This window comes from Centruroides vittatus, unplaced genomic scaffold (assembly GCF_030686945.1).
Source record: "Centruroides vittatus isolate TY-2023 unplaced genomic scaffold, ASM3068694v2 contig_377, whole genome shotgun sequence".
NCBI classification, from domain to species: Eukaryota; Metazoa; Arthropoda; class Arachnida; order Scorpiones; family Buthidae; genus Centruroides; species Centruroides vittatus.
Genome location: NW_027122198.1, coordinates 2,105,853 through 2,122,823, shown reverse-complemented (window position 1 = coordinate 2,122,823; position 16,971 = coordinate 2,105,853). Strand labels below are relative to the sequence as shown.

Below are 16,971 nucleotides of genomic sequence, written 5' to 3'. Positions count from 1 at the left end.
CGCTTGCAGACCAATTGTACATCCCCATAGGCTCCTGTGACCCCATACCGTACAAACTAGCAGCATTCAACACCTTAGTGAAACGGGCGTACACCCATTCCTCAACAAGACACGCTCTGCAGAAAGAGATTAACACGTTACGCAGTATTGCTCAAAGCCATGGGTACTACAACCTTATAAGTAAATTAACCAAAAAATGGGGGAATTACCAACTGTCAACGCAGCATGAGCAAGTAACAACAGAGCATAAAGACAGCGTACCGCTCACCTACAATCCATATTTAAGGAAGCTATATTTGGAAGTTGCCAAGAAGAAACAAGTCAGCATCACCTATAAAAGATGCCCGAATATATATCAGATGCTACGGAATGCCAAAGATCCCCCCAATCAAGACAAGCTACTGGGAGTGTATGCCATCCCGCTGACAGACCACAGGTGTGACGAAGACTTATGGTACAGGAGGGTCTAATGATGTGTTCACTTGTTTATAATCGATCAGCGCAAATCGCAACCGTCAATCTCGTAACGGTCAACTCTTTGATAACAGGTGCATGTCTGGGAATTGTAACGGATAAGTTACGGCGGCGCTGATCGATTATAAACAAGTGAACACATCATTAGACCCTCCTGTACATCGGCTCCACTAAAAGATCGCTAGGAGCGAGAATTAAAGAACATAAAGCAGACATCCGTCATCAAAGATGTACAACCGCTTTGGCACGTTACGCCACAGATCCGGATATACAGCCAAGGTTTGACGAGGCCAGGATTATCCACATCACACCCCTTATACACCGTTTGAGATGGATGGAGGTGGTACACATACATAAAACCGCCCGAGATAAAAAATGTATCAACGGCAAATTGGAGTTATCATTATCCGTTGCATGGCAAATGCTCATTTATGACGGATGACATTACAGGAAAGTTTCCACTTCTGTCCATGCGCAGCGGTAACGACAACCGCACGAGTAATATTTCGAATCTTGCGCACGGCTCTTTCGAAAATCTGTTCCATCGAACGTTTTTTGTATAAGTTGCCAGTTTTTTCACCTGATGAAGAACTTTTATGTTGAAAAACGTTTGTGAAAAATTGTAATTACATCTGATAACACACCGTTGTTGGTTTTTTGGTGAGAAGTTACTGTTTATTTAACGCGGTGTGCGATTGATGAGTAAAGCTTATAAAAGTGGAAAAATTAAAAGAATGAAGTTGAAGATGTTCATATAGGCAGTTCTACTAATACTAGGTCTATTTATAGGTCTATACAAATTTTTCAGCTTGCCCTTCGTTTATTAATCCAGATTGATGATTTAATAATAATCAATGATTTACTTGAGATATGGAAATGAAATGTGCAATTTCAATATTTGGAACAAAAGTTTTATTAACACCTTATCCAGAACCTGTTACCAGTGTGTTCTGTGAATAATACAGTTTATCACTAATGTTTTTGAACTGTTAAATAGTTCTTTCTCAGGCAAAATATGCTGAATAGCCAATGGAACACAAAAAAAGAACATGAATATTCAAATTAAATTGAACATATGCTTGACGAAAGTTGTTAAGGATATGCGCATTTTGTGCGTGGATGGTGGAAATTAAAGGTCAGCATCCATAAGGACCTGCCAGGCAGCAGATAAATTTAGCTCCTCCTTTTGGTTGATGCACTTGGCACTGTGGCTCGCTCTATAAATGGATATGGCCTCTAACCATCTTAGATGTTTATGGTGAGGCATAGTGAGGATGTCCTTGACTTGATCAAATGCCATCTTGATATCAGGGTCAGATGCATAAGTAGCAAGGGCCGTAGTATGTCTTCCATGCTGAAGGTCTGCACAGTGTTCATGTATTCTGGTTCCTAAGGAGTGTTTGGTGGAGCCGATATAAATAAGGTCCCTGTCACATCTATTATCCCTAAGATGGATGGAGTAAACATCAGGGAGTCTGTTATGGTCAGGAGAGACTTTCCTGTTGCAGAGGATGTCAAATATCATCGGACATCTCCTGTATGTGATCTGCATGTGGTGTTTGTTGGCGATTTCTGTGTACAGTGATTTAATGTACAATGGATTAAATGTGACAGAGACATGAGTTTCACTGTTGTTAAGTTATGGCAATGCAACACTTGGGCAATCTGCCTCGAGGGGATGCCTTCCGGGAGATTGTTTTAAGGGTAACTTGTCCCTACTCAGGCGTTACAGACGTGGAGAAAACCTGGAAAACTCCACATGGCCAGCTCATCCTGGCCAGGTGCGAACTTGCCACCAAACTCCCAGGGTTCAGGGAATTCAATAGCCGACAAAATTTAGTAATGCTTTCTTTAATTTAGTACAGGAATCCCTCATAAAACACTGTACTTCTATACATGTTTTTGCTATAACATGGTTTGAAAATTGGGGATATCCTCATACAACACAACTTCCAGTTTTGCTCTAACATGGTTTTGGAAATCCTCCATACAAAATTTGCAGTGTTTTAAGTGTGAACTTCGTTATTTGATGTTTTTTTTTATTTGAGTGAACCACCCATGTTGTCTCAAATTTGTTAGAATATTGAAATTTTCAAATTATTTTGTGTTTTTCATCAGATTTACTTTAACAATAACTGATAGTGCAATTTTTTTTCCTTATTCTAACTTTCCTATCAACCAGGTGTCATCATTGCATTCAGACTTTAGTCCTTAACACTGTTGCTGTTTTTTTATTTTTATAGATTAATCTTTATATTTAGTAAAGTTTATTTAAACATTTTTAGGTAAGTGTTGTTCATTTTTTTTTTTTTTAAACTGTAGTTAAGGAATCGTTTGTTAAATGAGGAACAAAATATGGCAGTATCTCGGTACTAGAACAATTTGGTATTTGAATACAGATTGTGGAAAAAAGCTGCTTGGTACTTGACCTAATAAAAGTGACCTGCTAGAACAAATTTTTTGATTAATAACATATTCTGATTTTGTCATCCATAAAAATAAAAAAATATGAAAATGTTGCTGACACTTCTGATCAAAATCGACAAAAAAGCTGAAATGTTGACAATATTTTATAAAAAGAAAAATTCCTGGTTTAACTAAAATTAATATTAATGTGTAATACAGTACTTTAAATTGTGATTGTTAATTAATTATTGATTGGAAATAAATTATCAATTGCTTTAATAAACATATATCTTTTAGTAATGAAAAAGAAAGTATAATTCCTCTAACTTCTGGAATGTAATCCCATGTTTTGCATTAGTTGTTAATTTTGTATAGCATGGATTTGCATAATAGCACTTTTTCAGACTGTAACTACCATGTTATACGAGGGATACCTGTACTCCTTTTCACACAAAACATTCTTGAAAATTCATCAGTAGCTGAACAGCTCTGGTGCTTACTTCACCTGATTGTGCATTACTTGTTAAACACTTATCAAAGAAATAGCAGTACCAGCTTGACACTTGAGGAATTTTGCCAATTAAAGATTTATGAAGAGGTTCTCCAAATATTGGAATCTTAGGAAAGTGATTTTGCATTTGAGCAAAGTGGAACTTTTGCTATGAAACTGGGACAAAACATTGGAAATGGAAGACTTGCTATTGCATTAGTAGATCATGGAATGGAATGCATTTATGGCAGTTGTAGTACATGTGCAATACCATGACAATTTGGCATGTCCTCTGTGATGATGTGGAAAGTTTTGTAAAGAATCTTGATGTTTTTGTTTGAACAGACATAGCCCTTAGTCAAGAATCACTTTCTGGTGACAATGATAAATGGAAAATATTTGCCGTAGCTCAAATAATGGTTGATGATGCATGCCTAGGGCATATTCTGTGCAGTGACAATGATCATTTTTATTTGCTAGTTAATGTGAACACTCAAACTGCCACATTTTGGTCTGATGAATTCCACTTGTTCACCAATAAATTCCATTGCACTCACCAAAGATAATAGTGTAGTGTGGTTTGATAGCATTCTTTATCATTGGTTCTTATTTTTTGAAGAAAGCTCTGCATCTGGGCAAGCAATGTGTTCAGTCAATGCCGCTGGATACAGAGATATGCTTGTGAGTAAGCCAACTACTGGGGAAATCTTTTAGATTTTGTCAGGCATGACCTAGGGGCACTCATATATGTGGGTGGTTGTATAGAAGGCAGAGAATACAAAGTGCCTTAACAAAACCATTTATTAAGTAAAAGTTGCACTTACATCAGGTAACAATAAATTCTAGTAACAGAAGGAAGTTTCAAAGTTCCTGACAATCTGGATTTCAGTCCTCAAGATTTTGTTTGGGCAGCAGTGGGTGCAAGTTTGGCGAGGTTAATTCTATAGAACTTGGGAGGAAGGCAATGACACTGGGAGAAGAATGACCATAAGGACAATTGACTTTGTGTCTTTGAACATTGGGGTTTTATAGATTTTTTTTCATCCCAAATATCTTTCTTCAATTGGCCGGTCTCCCTTTCAACACTCTCCTATTGGTCTATCACCTGTCTCCAAGTGAAAATTGAGATCAGTTTGAGTCGTGAGGACGGTTTTTCTGGATGATCTATCTGACACATCCCTCGACTGTGGCCAGGATTACTGATAGAGCTAAGACACCTCTCTTATTTTCACTTATTTCCTTTTATGACATTAATTTCCTTTTTCTTCTATGTCTTTTGTTTGTCAGACCTTCTCCATTCTCAATCAAGTTTTCTTCTCACTATTGTATATGAGCAATGGTTTCAAAGTCCAGTGTCGTCAACTTGATGCATGTAAACTCGACACATTGTGGAATTGGTTGTTTGTCTCTACATCACATTAATTATTTATTTTAGGTCAAGTGAAAATTCACACCAAAGGCATTAAGGAGCGTTTTAAGTAACTGTTATTTTTGGCTAGCACTTTCAACATAGATAAGAATGTCGTCTTCAGGCAATAATTAAAAACGAACAAATTTTGAACAGGTTTAAATTTAAATGATAACAGCACTAGCCATTTGGAACATAATGTAACATTAAGAACATATGGAACATAATTTAAAAGATTAATTTGAAACGCGTAACGATGACGTGCATGCGCCTTAATTCGTAGTGAAGGTGAGAGGCAGACGAAGAACTAATGATGTTTTTTAAACGTTTGTACAAATTAATCCAAAGTTCGGGCAATTCGAGGGTGGGGAGTTGCAAGGAGACAGCAGCGTGATGAGGAGGGCCCTCCAAATGTAAACCAGGTCTCCTTCCTCACAGTGCCTGAGTATCAATTCCAAAGCGGTGTGTGGTGGTGCTGCACCACCAACTTGGATAGTTCTGTATCACAATTCTCCACTGCAATAGAATGTTGGTGCTCAGATAGGTGGTTGGCAAGCATTCTGGTGGTCATGCTTATATAAAGAGTGTATAGCCCTGATATTGGGTTTTGCAAGGGAATGGAATATACACCCAATTTTTCCAGGATGGAAACAGCATCCCTGTCATTACACAAGAGTCTTCTCAGACTAGAGCATGGGGCTATGGGTAAGAGAAATGCATTTAGCCTAAATGTCCGGGCAAGCTTGTTATCCTTTTTATTGATTGTATAATAAGGCTAGCGAAAAAGAAAAGCCAACTTAGTGCTTGTATAAAATATTATAATTATTAATTTTAATAAGAGATGGTGTCTAATGCCTCACTCTAGTGCCAAATTCATTTCTAATCTATAATCATTATATCCAAATTTAGCCTGATCATTTACAGCAGTTATAAGTGTATTTGAGTGATTAACCAATTATTTCGAATGACAAGGCCACCATGGTCATTAGACTCCCATGACTTTTGGTTATAGGATTACCTATAAGAACCTTGTTTATCAAAGCAATGTTCCAAGCTTAGTGTCCTATAAAAGACAGAATCTCGCATTTCATGCAACACCTGCAAACAGGTTGATTGTGTTTTACTATTGTGTGTGTTGTGGAATGAATGCAGTTTTTAGAGCATGAAGGTGGGGGCACATAGAGCATATTTTTGATGTAATTATCAATTTCACACACCACATCTGTAATCATTTGTGTAATTGAATTAAAATGATAGCACTTTATTAGTCAACTCCTGAAATTTATAAGAAAATGTACACAGTATGCACTTTAAGGAGACAATAGTACCAAGTTTTGGTCTAGAAGTTTTGGCCAAAGTAAAATTTTTTATGAAAAATTGAACTTCATACTTGGTACTTTTTTTTTTGTAAAAGTGGGCAGTTAATAAGGTGTGCTCTTTTTGCTTGAATAGCACTAAGAAAGTTACAAGAGTGTATATAGAAGAGTGTAAACTTGTCCTAGAGTGGGCTCGTATAGTTAATCTATACCATTTCGGTTTATAATTTTAGTGGTTCTGTTATATTTGTGTAGTATGTATGATGAAAATAATTATACTTACTTATGTTTTCTGAGTTTCCAGTTGGTGGTTTTATAGAATGACTAGTGCATTCCATTTAAAGAGTTATAGGTAAAGATGACAGGAAAGCTCAGATTGTTAGTTTAAGTTACAGCAATGCGACATTTGGGCGATCTGTCTAAGGGGGGATACCTTCCAGGAGGTCTTTTAATGGATAACTGGTTCCTATTCAGGATTACAGACATGGAGAAAACCTGGAAAACTCCACATGGCCAGCCCATCTGGGTGAGGTGTGAGCCCACGACTGAACTCCCAGTGTTCAGGGTATGGAACTGCTTGGCCACTGGTGGGCCTTAGAAAATTAGTTAACCTGACCTAACATTTAGGTTACTGTTCAGTACTGGACTAGAAAAAGATACCACTGAAATAAACCTTTAATATATTTTTACTGTAATTTTGATTGTCAAATATGCCTTTCCAATGATTAGGGAAGCTATCTGTTTGATAGTCCATGGGGTAAGCATACTTAGTACTGTGTATACCAAATATGATTGAAAATTGTCAAATAGTTTTTCTCTACAGAGAGCTCTGAACACCTACTTTTTAATTATATGACCCTGTATGGAGATATTGTTTTTTTGTCTTTTTATTATATCTTTTTATAAATAACTAATAATGATAAAATTTTATACTATTTATAAATAAACATTATTAATTTTTAATGTTGGAAACTTTCTCTAATGTTTTTGGTTCAATTGTCATTATTATATACATACATGTTAAATATTATTGTGCATACAGATTTTATTAAATGGGCAGTATTCATTTTTTATTCAAATGTGAGTTTCTTAAAAGTTTTCCTCATGCTGGAGTGAAATATAAATATTATATTTCAACATTTGAATAGTTTCAAATTTTCACTGAAAGAATGAGTCTGTAGTTGAAGGTTTAATGTAGCAAAGACATTAATGTAATTGAGAAAATTGCTGGAATTAAAAATGAAAACTACTCATGTATTGTATCTTTTGATGTAATGTTGAGTACACTCAAACCTGTTTTTGTGCGGTCTTTTTTTGTGTGATTTTTTATATGTGCAATGTGTTTTGTGCAATTATTTTTGTGCAGTATACCAATTTGATTGAAATTCATATACCGCACACACAAAATCACACAAAACAAATCGCACATATAAAAAATCGCAGAAAAAAAGACCCCACAAAAACAGGTTTGAGTGTAATATTAAAAAAGCAATTTTAATTATAATCTGCTTAACAAATTTAATGATTTTGATATTTAGTTCATAAATTTATTATGAATTATATTTAACTTGGTATTATATTATTTCAGTTGATTCAGTTGATCTAGGGATGTAATAATTGCAGTATTTACTATGCAGATTGTTAGGTCGGAAACTAAAAAACTGATATATCTAATCATTATTCTGTAGTTAATCACTGTTTCTTTCTTATTTTCCTAATTTTGTCATATCATTGCTAAGCTAAACAGATCATTATTTTCTTATAGCTAAGGACTGAATTAATAATTTTTAAAATGGCAGAATTGTTAGTTTATTTTTTTAATACATCAATAATTACAACAGATCTTAATGTTGTTAATGCTAGAACTTTAGTATGGAATTATTTATTATAAAGGCAATTATAAATACATGGCATGCATTGTTTTATTTACGTTGCTGGTAACATTTGTAAATTAAAGTTGTTTAATTAATAACAATAAAGTTTTTAACTATCTTTATTGCCCTAACATGCAGTCCTTAAGTAAAATTTGATATGCTCCATAGTCAATGTATTCTGTTGTTTCATAAAAATAACTTTAGTTTGGAAAACAGTCTTTTTACTTCAGCTAAGACAATTGAGGCATTATTACTTCCTCATAGTATGTGGATTAAAATCTTGAGACTTGCCTCAAGATTTTTTACTGATTTTATTAGAATTTTGATCAAAAATCTAATAAAATCAGTAAAAAATAGAAAAGAAAATTCGTCAAAAAATTGTGGTGCAATAAGTCTGCCCAAATAGCTAAAAAGTAGCTTTAAAAGAATAAAACAATAAAGGAAGGAAAAAGGACAAGAAGCTTTATGCTCTGGTTTATTATTCCTGTTTTTGTGAAATTATTCATATGGACCTCCATGTGTAGTATGTGAGGTTAGGGTGCTATCTGTCTGTCTGTTTTTTTAAAATATCTTTTTCCATATACAGTAATATACAGTTTAACTGTGTGTTATGACTTATAGGAATAGATGTGTTAAGAAATTATCCTTTCTTGTTGAAAAATGAATTTACTAATTTTTTTTCAACAGCAGTTGCAGAGTTGATGACTTTTTCTTTTCACATGTTTCCAAATTTATATCACCTTGGAAAAGAAATGAAAGTACTTTCATTTCTTTTACCTGCTGTGCATTCAAGTCTTTTTTCCATTGACCATTCTTACAATCTTTCTCTGCATTTCTTTATCTGTTACATTCCAAAATGTTTCTTTCTCTTTGCTTATTCATTTGACTTCCAGATTGTATACACTAGGTACAATTTTTTCTCCAATTTTCTTCAGTTCTGTGTAAATCCCATGATATATCTCTGTTACATAATACTTTCATTTCTTTGACACAATAATTCTCAGTCTATTTTTTTTCTTATTTACTTGCACTGTTATAGAATATCTCATGTCTGTCTGTTAATTCTTTTGCTCTATCATCATCTTAACAAGTTTCTTTTATGTAAATGATATCCACGCTTCTTCATTAGGAGTGCTACCTATCTAATTATTTTCTTTATGCCTCCTACATTCAGTGATGCTGTTCTTAACTTTTGAAGTAATGTTTTTGGTCACTGTTATCCTTGATGTGCTAGCTCTCACCATTTCTCACGTCTTTATAGTGGCGTAGCAAACGTAACTGGCACTCAGGACACAATACTTTCTTGGCATCCCTTCCCCCCTCCAGGAACACATATAGTAATATAATATATAGAATTTACTCGTAATAAGAATATAATACAAAGAATAATAGAATGTGGTAATAGGCCTTAAAATATCTATAATATATTATGAATAGTCACTACCTAACTAGGTTTCTACAAAATACTATACTATTATAAGTTACACTTACGTGTTGTGGCATTACGAACGTTAACTATTTTGGATGAGTTCACAAGCACTTTCAATAGCACACAGCTACCATCTTCAGGTGAAATTCGAATATAATCATTTTCAATTTTTAGCTTTCGAACAGCTTGTTGATTCGAACGAAGAGGCCAGACGAAACACCAATTTAATTTAAAAACGGAACGTGGTTAAAAAATTGGTCAGCAATTTAAATGATGTAGTGTTTGCAAACAATGCATGTTGAGCAACATTGGAGCACTAGAAATGCAGATTATAGTGTTTTAAATAATGTTGTCCATATTTGTGGAATTTCTAGCATTGTTGCGTTGCACGGTGTTAGGGTCGATATATGAAGATTCTCCCAAATGAATAATTCCTTTTGAATATCGCATCTTTTTAGTAGTTTTATTTGGGCCCAGAGCAGCCGATAGTCCTGATCGAGCACTTTTTCACCATTTCCGTAGATGGTCTACTATTTAGAATGTCCTCTTGATGTTCTGTGATGCGAGAGATTAAAGTTCTAGCTGTGGCTCCTATGTAGCTAGTCTCCTCTCCTGAACGATCGTGTTTTAATGGAATTTGATAAACCTCCAATTTTTCATACAAATTAAAATGTCTCTATCATTACATAATAATCTTCTTAGTGTTGGTCTTTAGAGTGAATGGTTACATTTCACCGCTATCAACACAACCAACATTAAGAAGATTATTCAGATTTTCACACTATGTTTATTTACATGTAATAAACTAAAAGCAATCTCTCCACTTTTCATGGATGGCACATCTTTGTTTCTCAGATGTAAACTTGATTACTCCTTTATCTGCTTGAGTCTTTTTCACTATATTGTGGCTGTCAGCCATATTATTGTATAGTTGTATATTTTACTTTGAATTAATATTAGTCTTCCTTCCTGTTTCTTTGTTCTGAATTCCTTCTAGAACCTTCTTTTTTAACCCTTTTGCCCTTGGGTAGGATTACCAATTCCATGAAAATAAGTAGAACAAAAGAGAGAGTGCAGCCCTGGGGGCAGAATGGGCAGAAAGAGAGTCAGTCTGGGTGAGGATCCTGAAGAAGTAGGCAGAGAAAAGGCATTGCTCCAGATCTCGAGAGAACGATCAGAGGCTGCGAGATGCCGACGGATCAAAGAGAACAGACTACAGACAGAAAACTGTTAGGAAAACGATGAAGACAGAGATAGACGAAAGGTCTATGATAAGAAAAAGGGTCATGAACCAAGGAGAGATCCAAAGTGGTATTCTATGTAAGAGCATGTCGAAACGAAAACCCCGGGTATTTCAATTCCTTTCCTTGTCCTTTTCTATCACTTCTATTTTCTCAATTTTCTGTAATTATAAGCTAGTTATAAGTGAGTTCAGCCTGTGTTTGAGTTTGATTGTTGCACATATGAAAATTAACCATTTGGAGGACAAGTATTTAATGCCTATTTACATAAAATTCATAAAGTTGTAAAGTTTGGATCTGATGTAAAGAACCTGTTTGGAGAGAATCAAAGTACTTTGTGCTATAAATAATATTAAGTGTTTTTGTTTGTACAATTTTACTTGCAAAATTAAGAACCTCTCATCACAAACATCACAGTATCTTTCTTAGCAAAGATTGTATCTTCTGTAGGACCTGTTGAAGTCATTTGCTTACAATATCAAATATCTTCTGCCCACTCTCTACCTTGGCTATTATCTCTTGCTTAGTTTCTATAGTGAACACAGTTCTTGATACTCCACTATTACTAGGCCTCATAATAATAATAGTTTTTTAAGTAAAAAGTTCAGAAAAGCACTTACAAAAATTCAGAGAACAGAAATTAACCAGTGCAAAGAAGGTTATGTATACAACTGTGGAAGTCTTGTTCCATAAACCGTGTATAAATGCCATTAAAATATAGTTTTACAAATGTTAAATGTAGCATTGCTTCTTTTTGTGTTTGTTTTGTCAGGTGTTTGTTTTCAGAACTTAAAAATCTTTCATGAAAGTGTTCATTGTTTGATTTGTTCTCAGTCTGAACCATTTATCCAATCACTCACTGTATTAATTTTAGTTAAACAAAGTTGTTTTCTTTTTACAAAGTATCATTGTTATCTGAGCTTATTTATTTATTTATTTTTTACATTGAATTTTGTTATTTCTCACAGACAATACTTGCCATCCCATTACAACAATTTTAATTAATTAAAAATATGTGGTAAACTAAAATGAGAAAACAATGCAAGAGTAATAAACAAAGAAAAAAACAAAATGAAAATGATTGATACAAAAAATGAAAATATGTTATTAATTGAAAAGTTTTTCTAGTGGGTCATGTTTGTTCAGCCAAGTATTGAGCAATTTTTATCTGGAATTTGTGTTTGAATATCAAATTATTCAAATTGGAAACAGTTCAAGTACCTAAGTAAGCTGTAATTTGTTTGTCATTTTTACAAATGATTACTTAGCTATGGTTAAAACAAGGTTAACAACACTTACAAAAGTGTTTAAATAAACTTTACTAAATATGAAGATTAATTTATAAAAATAAAACACAGAGACAATCTTAAAGGCTAATGTCTGAAAGCAATGACGACAACATCCAGTTGATAGGAAAGCTAGGACGAGGAAGAAAAAATTGCACTATTGGTTTTCATTAAATCTGATGAAAGGCACAAAATAAATTGAAATTGAACATGTTTAAGATGACATGCTTGCATGCTTGCTTGAATGAAAAATATTGAATAACTAGCAGAACCACCCAGCTTTGCTTGGACAAAAAGTAACAATAGCAAAGATTAAGATTATTAGATTATAGCCAATCTTATCTGTTCTCACCAAGTTCAAGAATTAGGTCCCCTCCCACTTCCAAGATTAATTAGATAATTTGTAGACGTGCTTACCACACCAGGATAACGATAAATAAGATTCACTGCAACCACTAACTGGTGCATAGTACCACTAAGTGATAAATAAACATTTTTCCTCCTGCACTCCGCTGTACTCCTTCTGCATTCTTCTTCAGGTTTACTTAATTTGAAAAATAAGATGGATCTTCCAGAATCATTCATAAATATAAAATTGAATATTAAGACGAAAAGTTTGAAAAAAAAAAGAACTTATGCGCAGGCATCTCAACTTTATATATGATGGAACACTAAATATTGTTGAGAATTTTTAGAAGGGTCTAAAAATATGTTTGATTTCCCACATAAATGCAAGAAAGGCATTTATGTGGAAAATAAAAAATAAAATTGTACAGTATAAGCTGAGTTCTTCAGGGTAATCTTTAACCCTCTCTTTTTCCCCTGCAGTGGAAATTTTAAAAAATCTCTTCTTAATATGCATTCTCATGGCATACCCTTTTAAAACGCAAAAATCCGTATCTAAAATAGTATAATAGAAGCCGAGTTCTTCACAGTTAACCTCTCTTTCCTGTGGGACCGTTTGTTCTCGCTTTTTGTAGATTGAGTTTTGTAGATTTTCAAACATAGAAATCAACCCTATCTCTTTCCTGTAGGAGAAACTTTTGAAAAATCTCTTTGTTAGTGTACATTCTCATGGCATACCCTACTAAAACAGTCAAAAACGCAAAAAACCGCATCAAAAATAGTACAATAGAAGCCAAGTTCTTCAAGATAATCCTTAACTTTCTACCTCTTCCCTGTGAGGGATTTCCACAAATTTTTTTATTAGGGTGCATTCTCATGGCATACCCTATTAAAGTGCAGTTACAAATAAAAAATTGCATCTAAAATAGTACAGTAGAAGCTGTTTCTTAGAATAAACCTTAATCGTTTTCCTCTCCCCTGCAGGGGGGAATTTCGAAAAATCCCTTCTTAGTATATGTTCTCATGACGTACCCTAGCTGTGTACTAAATATCAACTTTCAACTTTTAACCATTTGGGCTCTGCACTTATTATTATTATAATTATTATTATCAGTCCATCTTGATTATATTATAAGATGAAGTTTTTAATTTTAACTTAACACTTAAAAATTGTGAAATTTTATATGGAGGATTTCCCAAATTCTCAAACTGTTGGTTAGAGCAAATTTGTGTTGTAGAAATGCCGTGTTGTTTGAGGGATACCTGTATTATAATTCAATTTATTAAGATTATTTTACTTAAACATTAGTATATGTTTAGACTTTACAATTAAGTTAGTTGTAAAGTTTGAAGTGACTGTAGACTTAAGTTAATTTTGAAATACATTATTGGATGATGTGTGTTTCTAAAGTAGAATTTCTAGGTTTTAAAGTAGTATGTTTTTTCTATATGTAAATATGATGATAACAATAACTGATTATAACTATTTAAAATGAGTTTTGTAGATTTTCAATGTAAACTTTTTAATATAGGTTGATGATGCAGAAGATATTGATATTATTGCTCTACTAATGGATCCAAAACTACCCAAAGGATTTGAAATGTGTAATACTGAATCTCAACCTGGTGTAGATAATTTTGTCACTAATTTACAGGTAAAAAATTATTTCTTTTATTAATATCTTCAAAAATTCTATAAGTGCTTTTAAAGTAGTTATAACAGGTTAAGAAAATGTTTGAATTATTTACTCAATAAACAAACATCATTACTAAACTTGACATATTATAAAGCTACACATCAACCAGTGCCAGTTATTATAGGTCTAGAAACAGCTATAATATTAATAATTTATAAGACAATTTGGCACTAGAGTTAGGCACTAGGCACCATCTCATGATAAATTGAAAATTATAATCTTAATTAAATAATTTAAATAATTTAGAACTACTGGAAGAAAAGAATCGGCCCAGAGCAGGACTCGAACCTGCAACACCTGCTTACTGTGCAGATGTTGCCAATTACACTACCCAAACCTCTGGTCCGATCTCCTCTTCCAGTATATATAAGATTATATTAATTATTAAATTTATCAAGAGATGGCACCTAACGCCTAACTCTAGTACCAAATTGTTTTATAAATTATTAATATTACAGCCATTTATAGCCCAATAATATTCGGCATTGGTTGGTGTGTAGCTTTATTTACTCCAATATCCACAGTAACTACTTCATTGATTAAAGTGTGTGTGTGTGTGTGTTTGTGCGCATGCACATTTATTATTTCAATATAAAGTGAAACATTTTTCAGAAAACCAGCCAAATTCATGCAAAAGAAAAGTTGTTGTTCAGAAGATCACTCCAAAAGACAAAACATATTTTTTTGATAACACATCATATTATATTATCATAAACATATGGAAACACAATTATAATTATTATAATTAATTATAATAATTATAATTAATAAAATAATTAAACACAATTATAATTATATTAAATTTAATAAGAGATGGCACTTAACATCTACCTCTAGCAATAGTATTGGTAAAGTGTGAATTAATGTGTAGTTTTAACTGCATCTTGGTTTATAACATAGTTTGATGTTGTGGATAAGCAAGTAGTGTCCATATGATTATTAATAAATTCTTAATACAGAGTGTCCCAAAAGACTCCATACAGTGACACAAATCAAGACCATCAGTGGCCAAATAAAAAAAGCCTGCTTTTTGGAATGTTAATAAAATTTCAAAAATCTTTGAAATTAGAAACTATGCAGATGGAACCAGTTATGGTGTGATAATGAAACATCAGAAAAATAGAAAGTTTTAGAACCCCTTCTGGGCTCTGCATCAGGTTCTTAACCATTCCTAAATGAATATTCGATTAATGAATGCCGTTTAAATAACAGTTTGATCGTGAGTTTGAAACAATTTACAAAAACTATGTCATGCATACACAATGAGTCAGCCTGTCTGGATACTATGAGCGGATAAAGCGTGCTGCAAATCAACTCTTGCCAGGTCAAAGACAAAACCATTTCCTCTTTAAAATTTATGCATGTGGCTGTGATGGAGAATATTAAATGGTCGGGACTGTACATAGCATCTAACCATTTGAGGTGCTCATTGGGAGGCGCAGCGAGAAGGAGATTGGCCTGGGTAAAGTCGACTACTATGTCTGGATCTGTTACATAAGTAGCGAGGACTGTAGAAGTTCTCCCGTGAATATCTGCCTGATGTTCTTGCATTCTGACGCCCATGGACCCTTAGTAGAGCCTATCTATATCAAGTCCCTAACGCATCTATTATGCCTTAAAGGGACACTATAAACTCTGGGTCATTTGCTGGGGAGGGTTCTTCCCATTACATAAGATGTTAAAAATAATAGGGCACCTCCTGAAAGCAATTTGTACCTGGCATTTCTTGGCAACCTTGGTGTATACAGATGATGGGGATATGTTCTATGTCTGTAGTTTGTTTTGTTTTCTGTAATTAAATAATTAATTACATTAATTACAAATAATGTTTTTTTATATTTTATATCATTTCTATTACTACATATTTATTAAAAAAGGTTATTGCTTTTCCTTTGCCATTACCCTATTGGCAACTACAAAAAAATGGCAGCATAAACTTGGTTTGCATTGGGTGGAAATTTTTGGCATGTTGGTCCCAGGCTGATGCCACAAATTTTGCAACAATCGGTATTTTAGTGAATACCTCATTCCTTTGATCAGCCAGCAGTAAAATGATAAAATATAAATAAAATTTTAAATATTCAAAATTCTAAAAACATTTAATGTTTTCATAACACACCCAAGGCACTCTTGCAACACAGGTTGAGAAACACTGCTCTAGACTATTCATCATTTAGTTATTTATTAGTTTATTAATTATTTAAATTTTTTTCATTGTTAGATTTTTAAAACATTTTTTAACATTTATTTGTAATGTATTCAGTATAGTATAAACATCAAACTAATAACAGGACTGCTTTATTTGGAGAACTTACCTATCAGCACTATGTACTGTACATGTTCAGAACCTAGCACTTTCAGAGCTGTACAATAGCCTCAAGCCTTCAATATTCTTTAAAAACAGTCTTTTTATATAACAACCAGTTAGTACTGGGTCTAATGTCAAATCACAAAAAATCAAAATCAAACATCCTTGAAACATTCAAACATTTTCAACCAATAAAAAAATGATACAAATTAAATATTCCAAGCCAACAAACTCATTTCAATGTGAAACTTCCAGAGTCCTCTCAGAAAACTGTAAATTTTTGAATGTTACAGTTGCAGTTTTTATTTGCTGATATTCAGACACTCAAGACACCTCTGTATGCAGCAAAAGCTTCAAATTACTAATGTTTTTGGTCCTATCTAAAGGACCATCTTGAGGTAAATAGAAATAGAACAAACTGTGAAATGGAATGTTTAGGTACAATAGGAGAAAAATATTCTGGAACATGGAATGCAAGACAATTTAAACTTCAAAATTAAAATAAGAAGAATAAAAATACAAAATGAATACATAGGTAAATGGTAAAAATATGTAAAAACAATGAAATGTACATAATGATAAAATAATTGTAATTGTACAAACATACATCAAGTGAAACCCAATATCATAAGCAAATACACCAACAACTGCTGTAAATAATCTGACTAAATTTTGGATATATGATTATAGATTAGAA

The 16,971-nt window shown here is 33.3% G+C and overlaps 1 protein-coding gene across 2 annotated transcripts in view; it reads left to right on the top strand.

The window, feature by feature from the left end:
* LOC136975644 (C2 domain-containing protein 5) overlaps nt 1-16,971 on the top strand; it is a 214,485-nt gene that overhangs the window by 162,158 nt on the left and 35,356 nt on the right. For both annotated transcript variants that reach the window (XM_067270731.1, XM_067270732.1), the window contains exon 23: nt 13,802-13,924. In XM_067270731.1, coding sequence (XP_067126832.1) covers nt 13,802-13,924 — 123 coding nt within the window. The remainder of the gene's footprint in view (nt 1-13,801; nt 13,925-16,971) is intronic.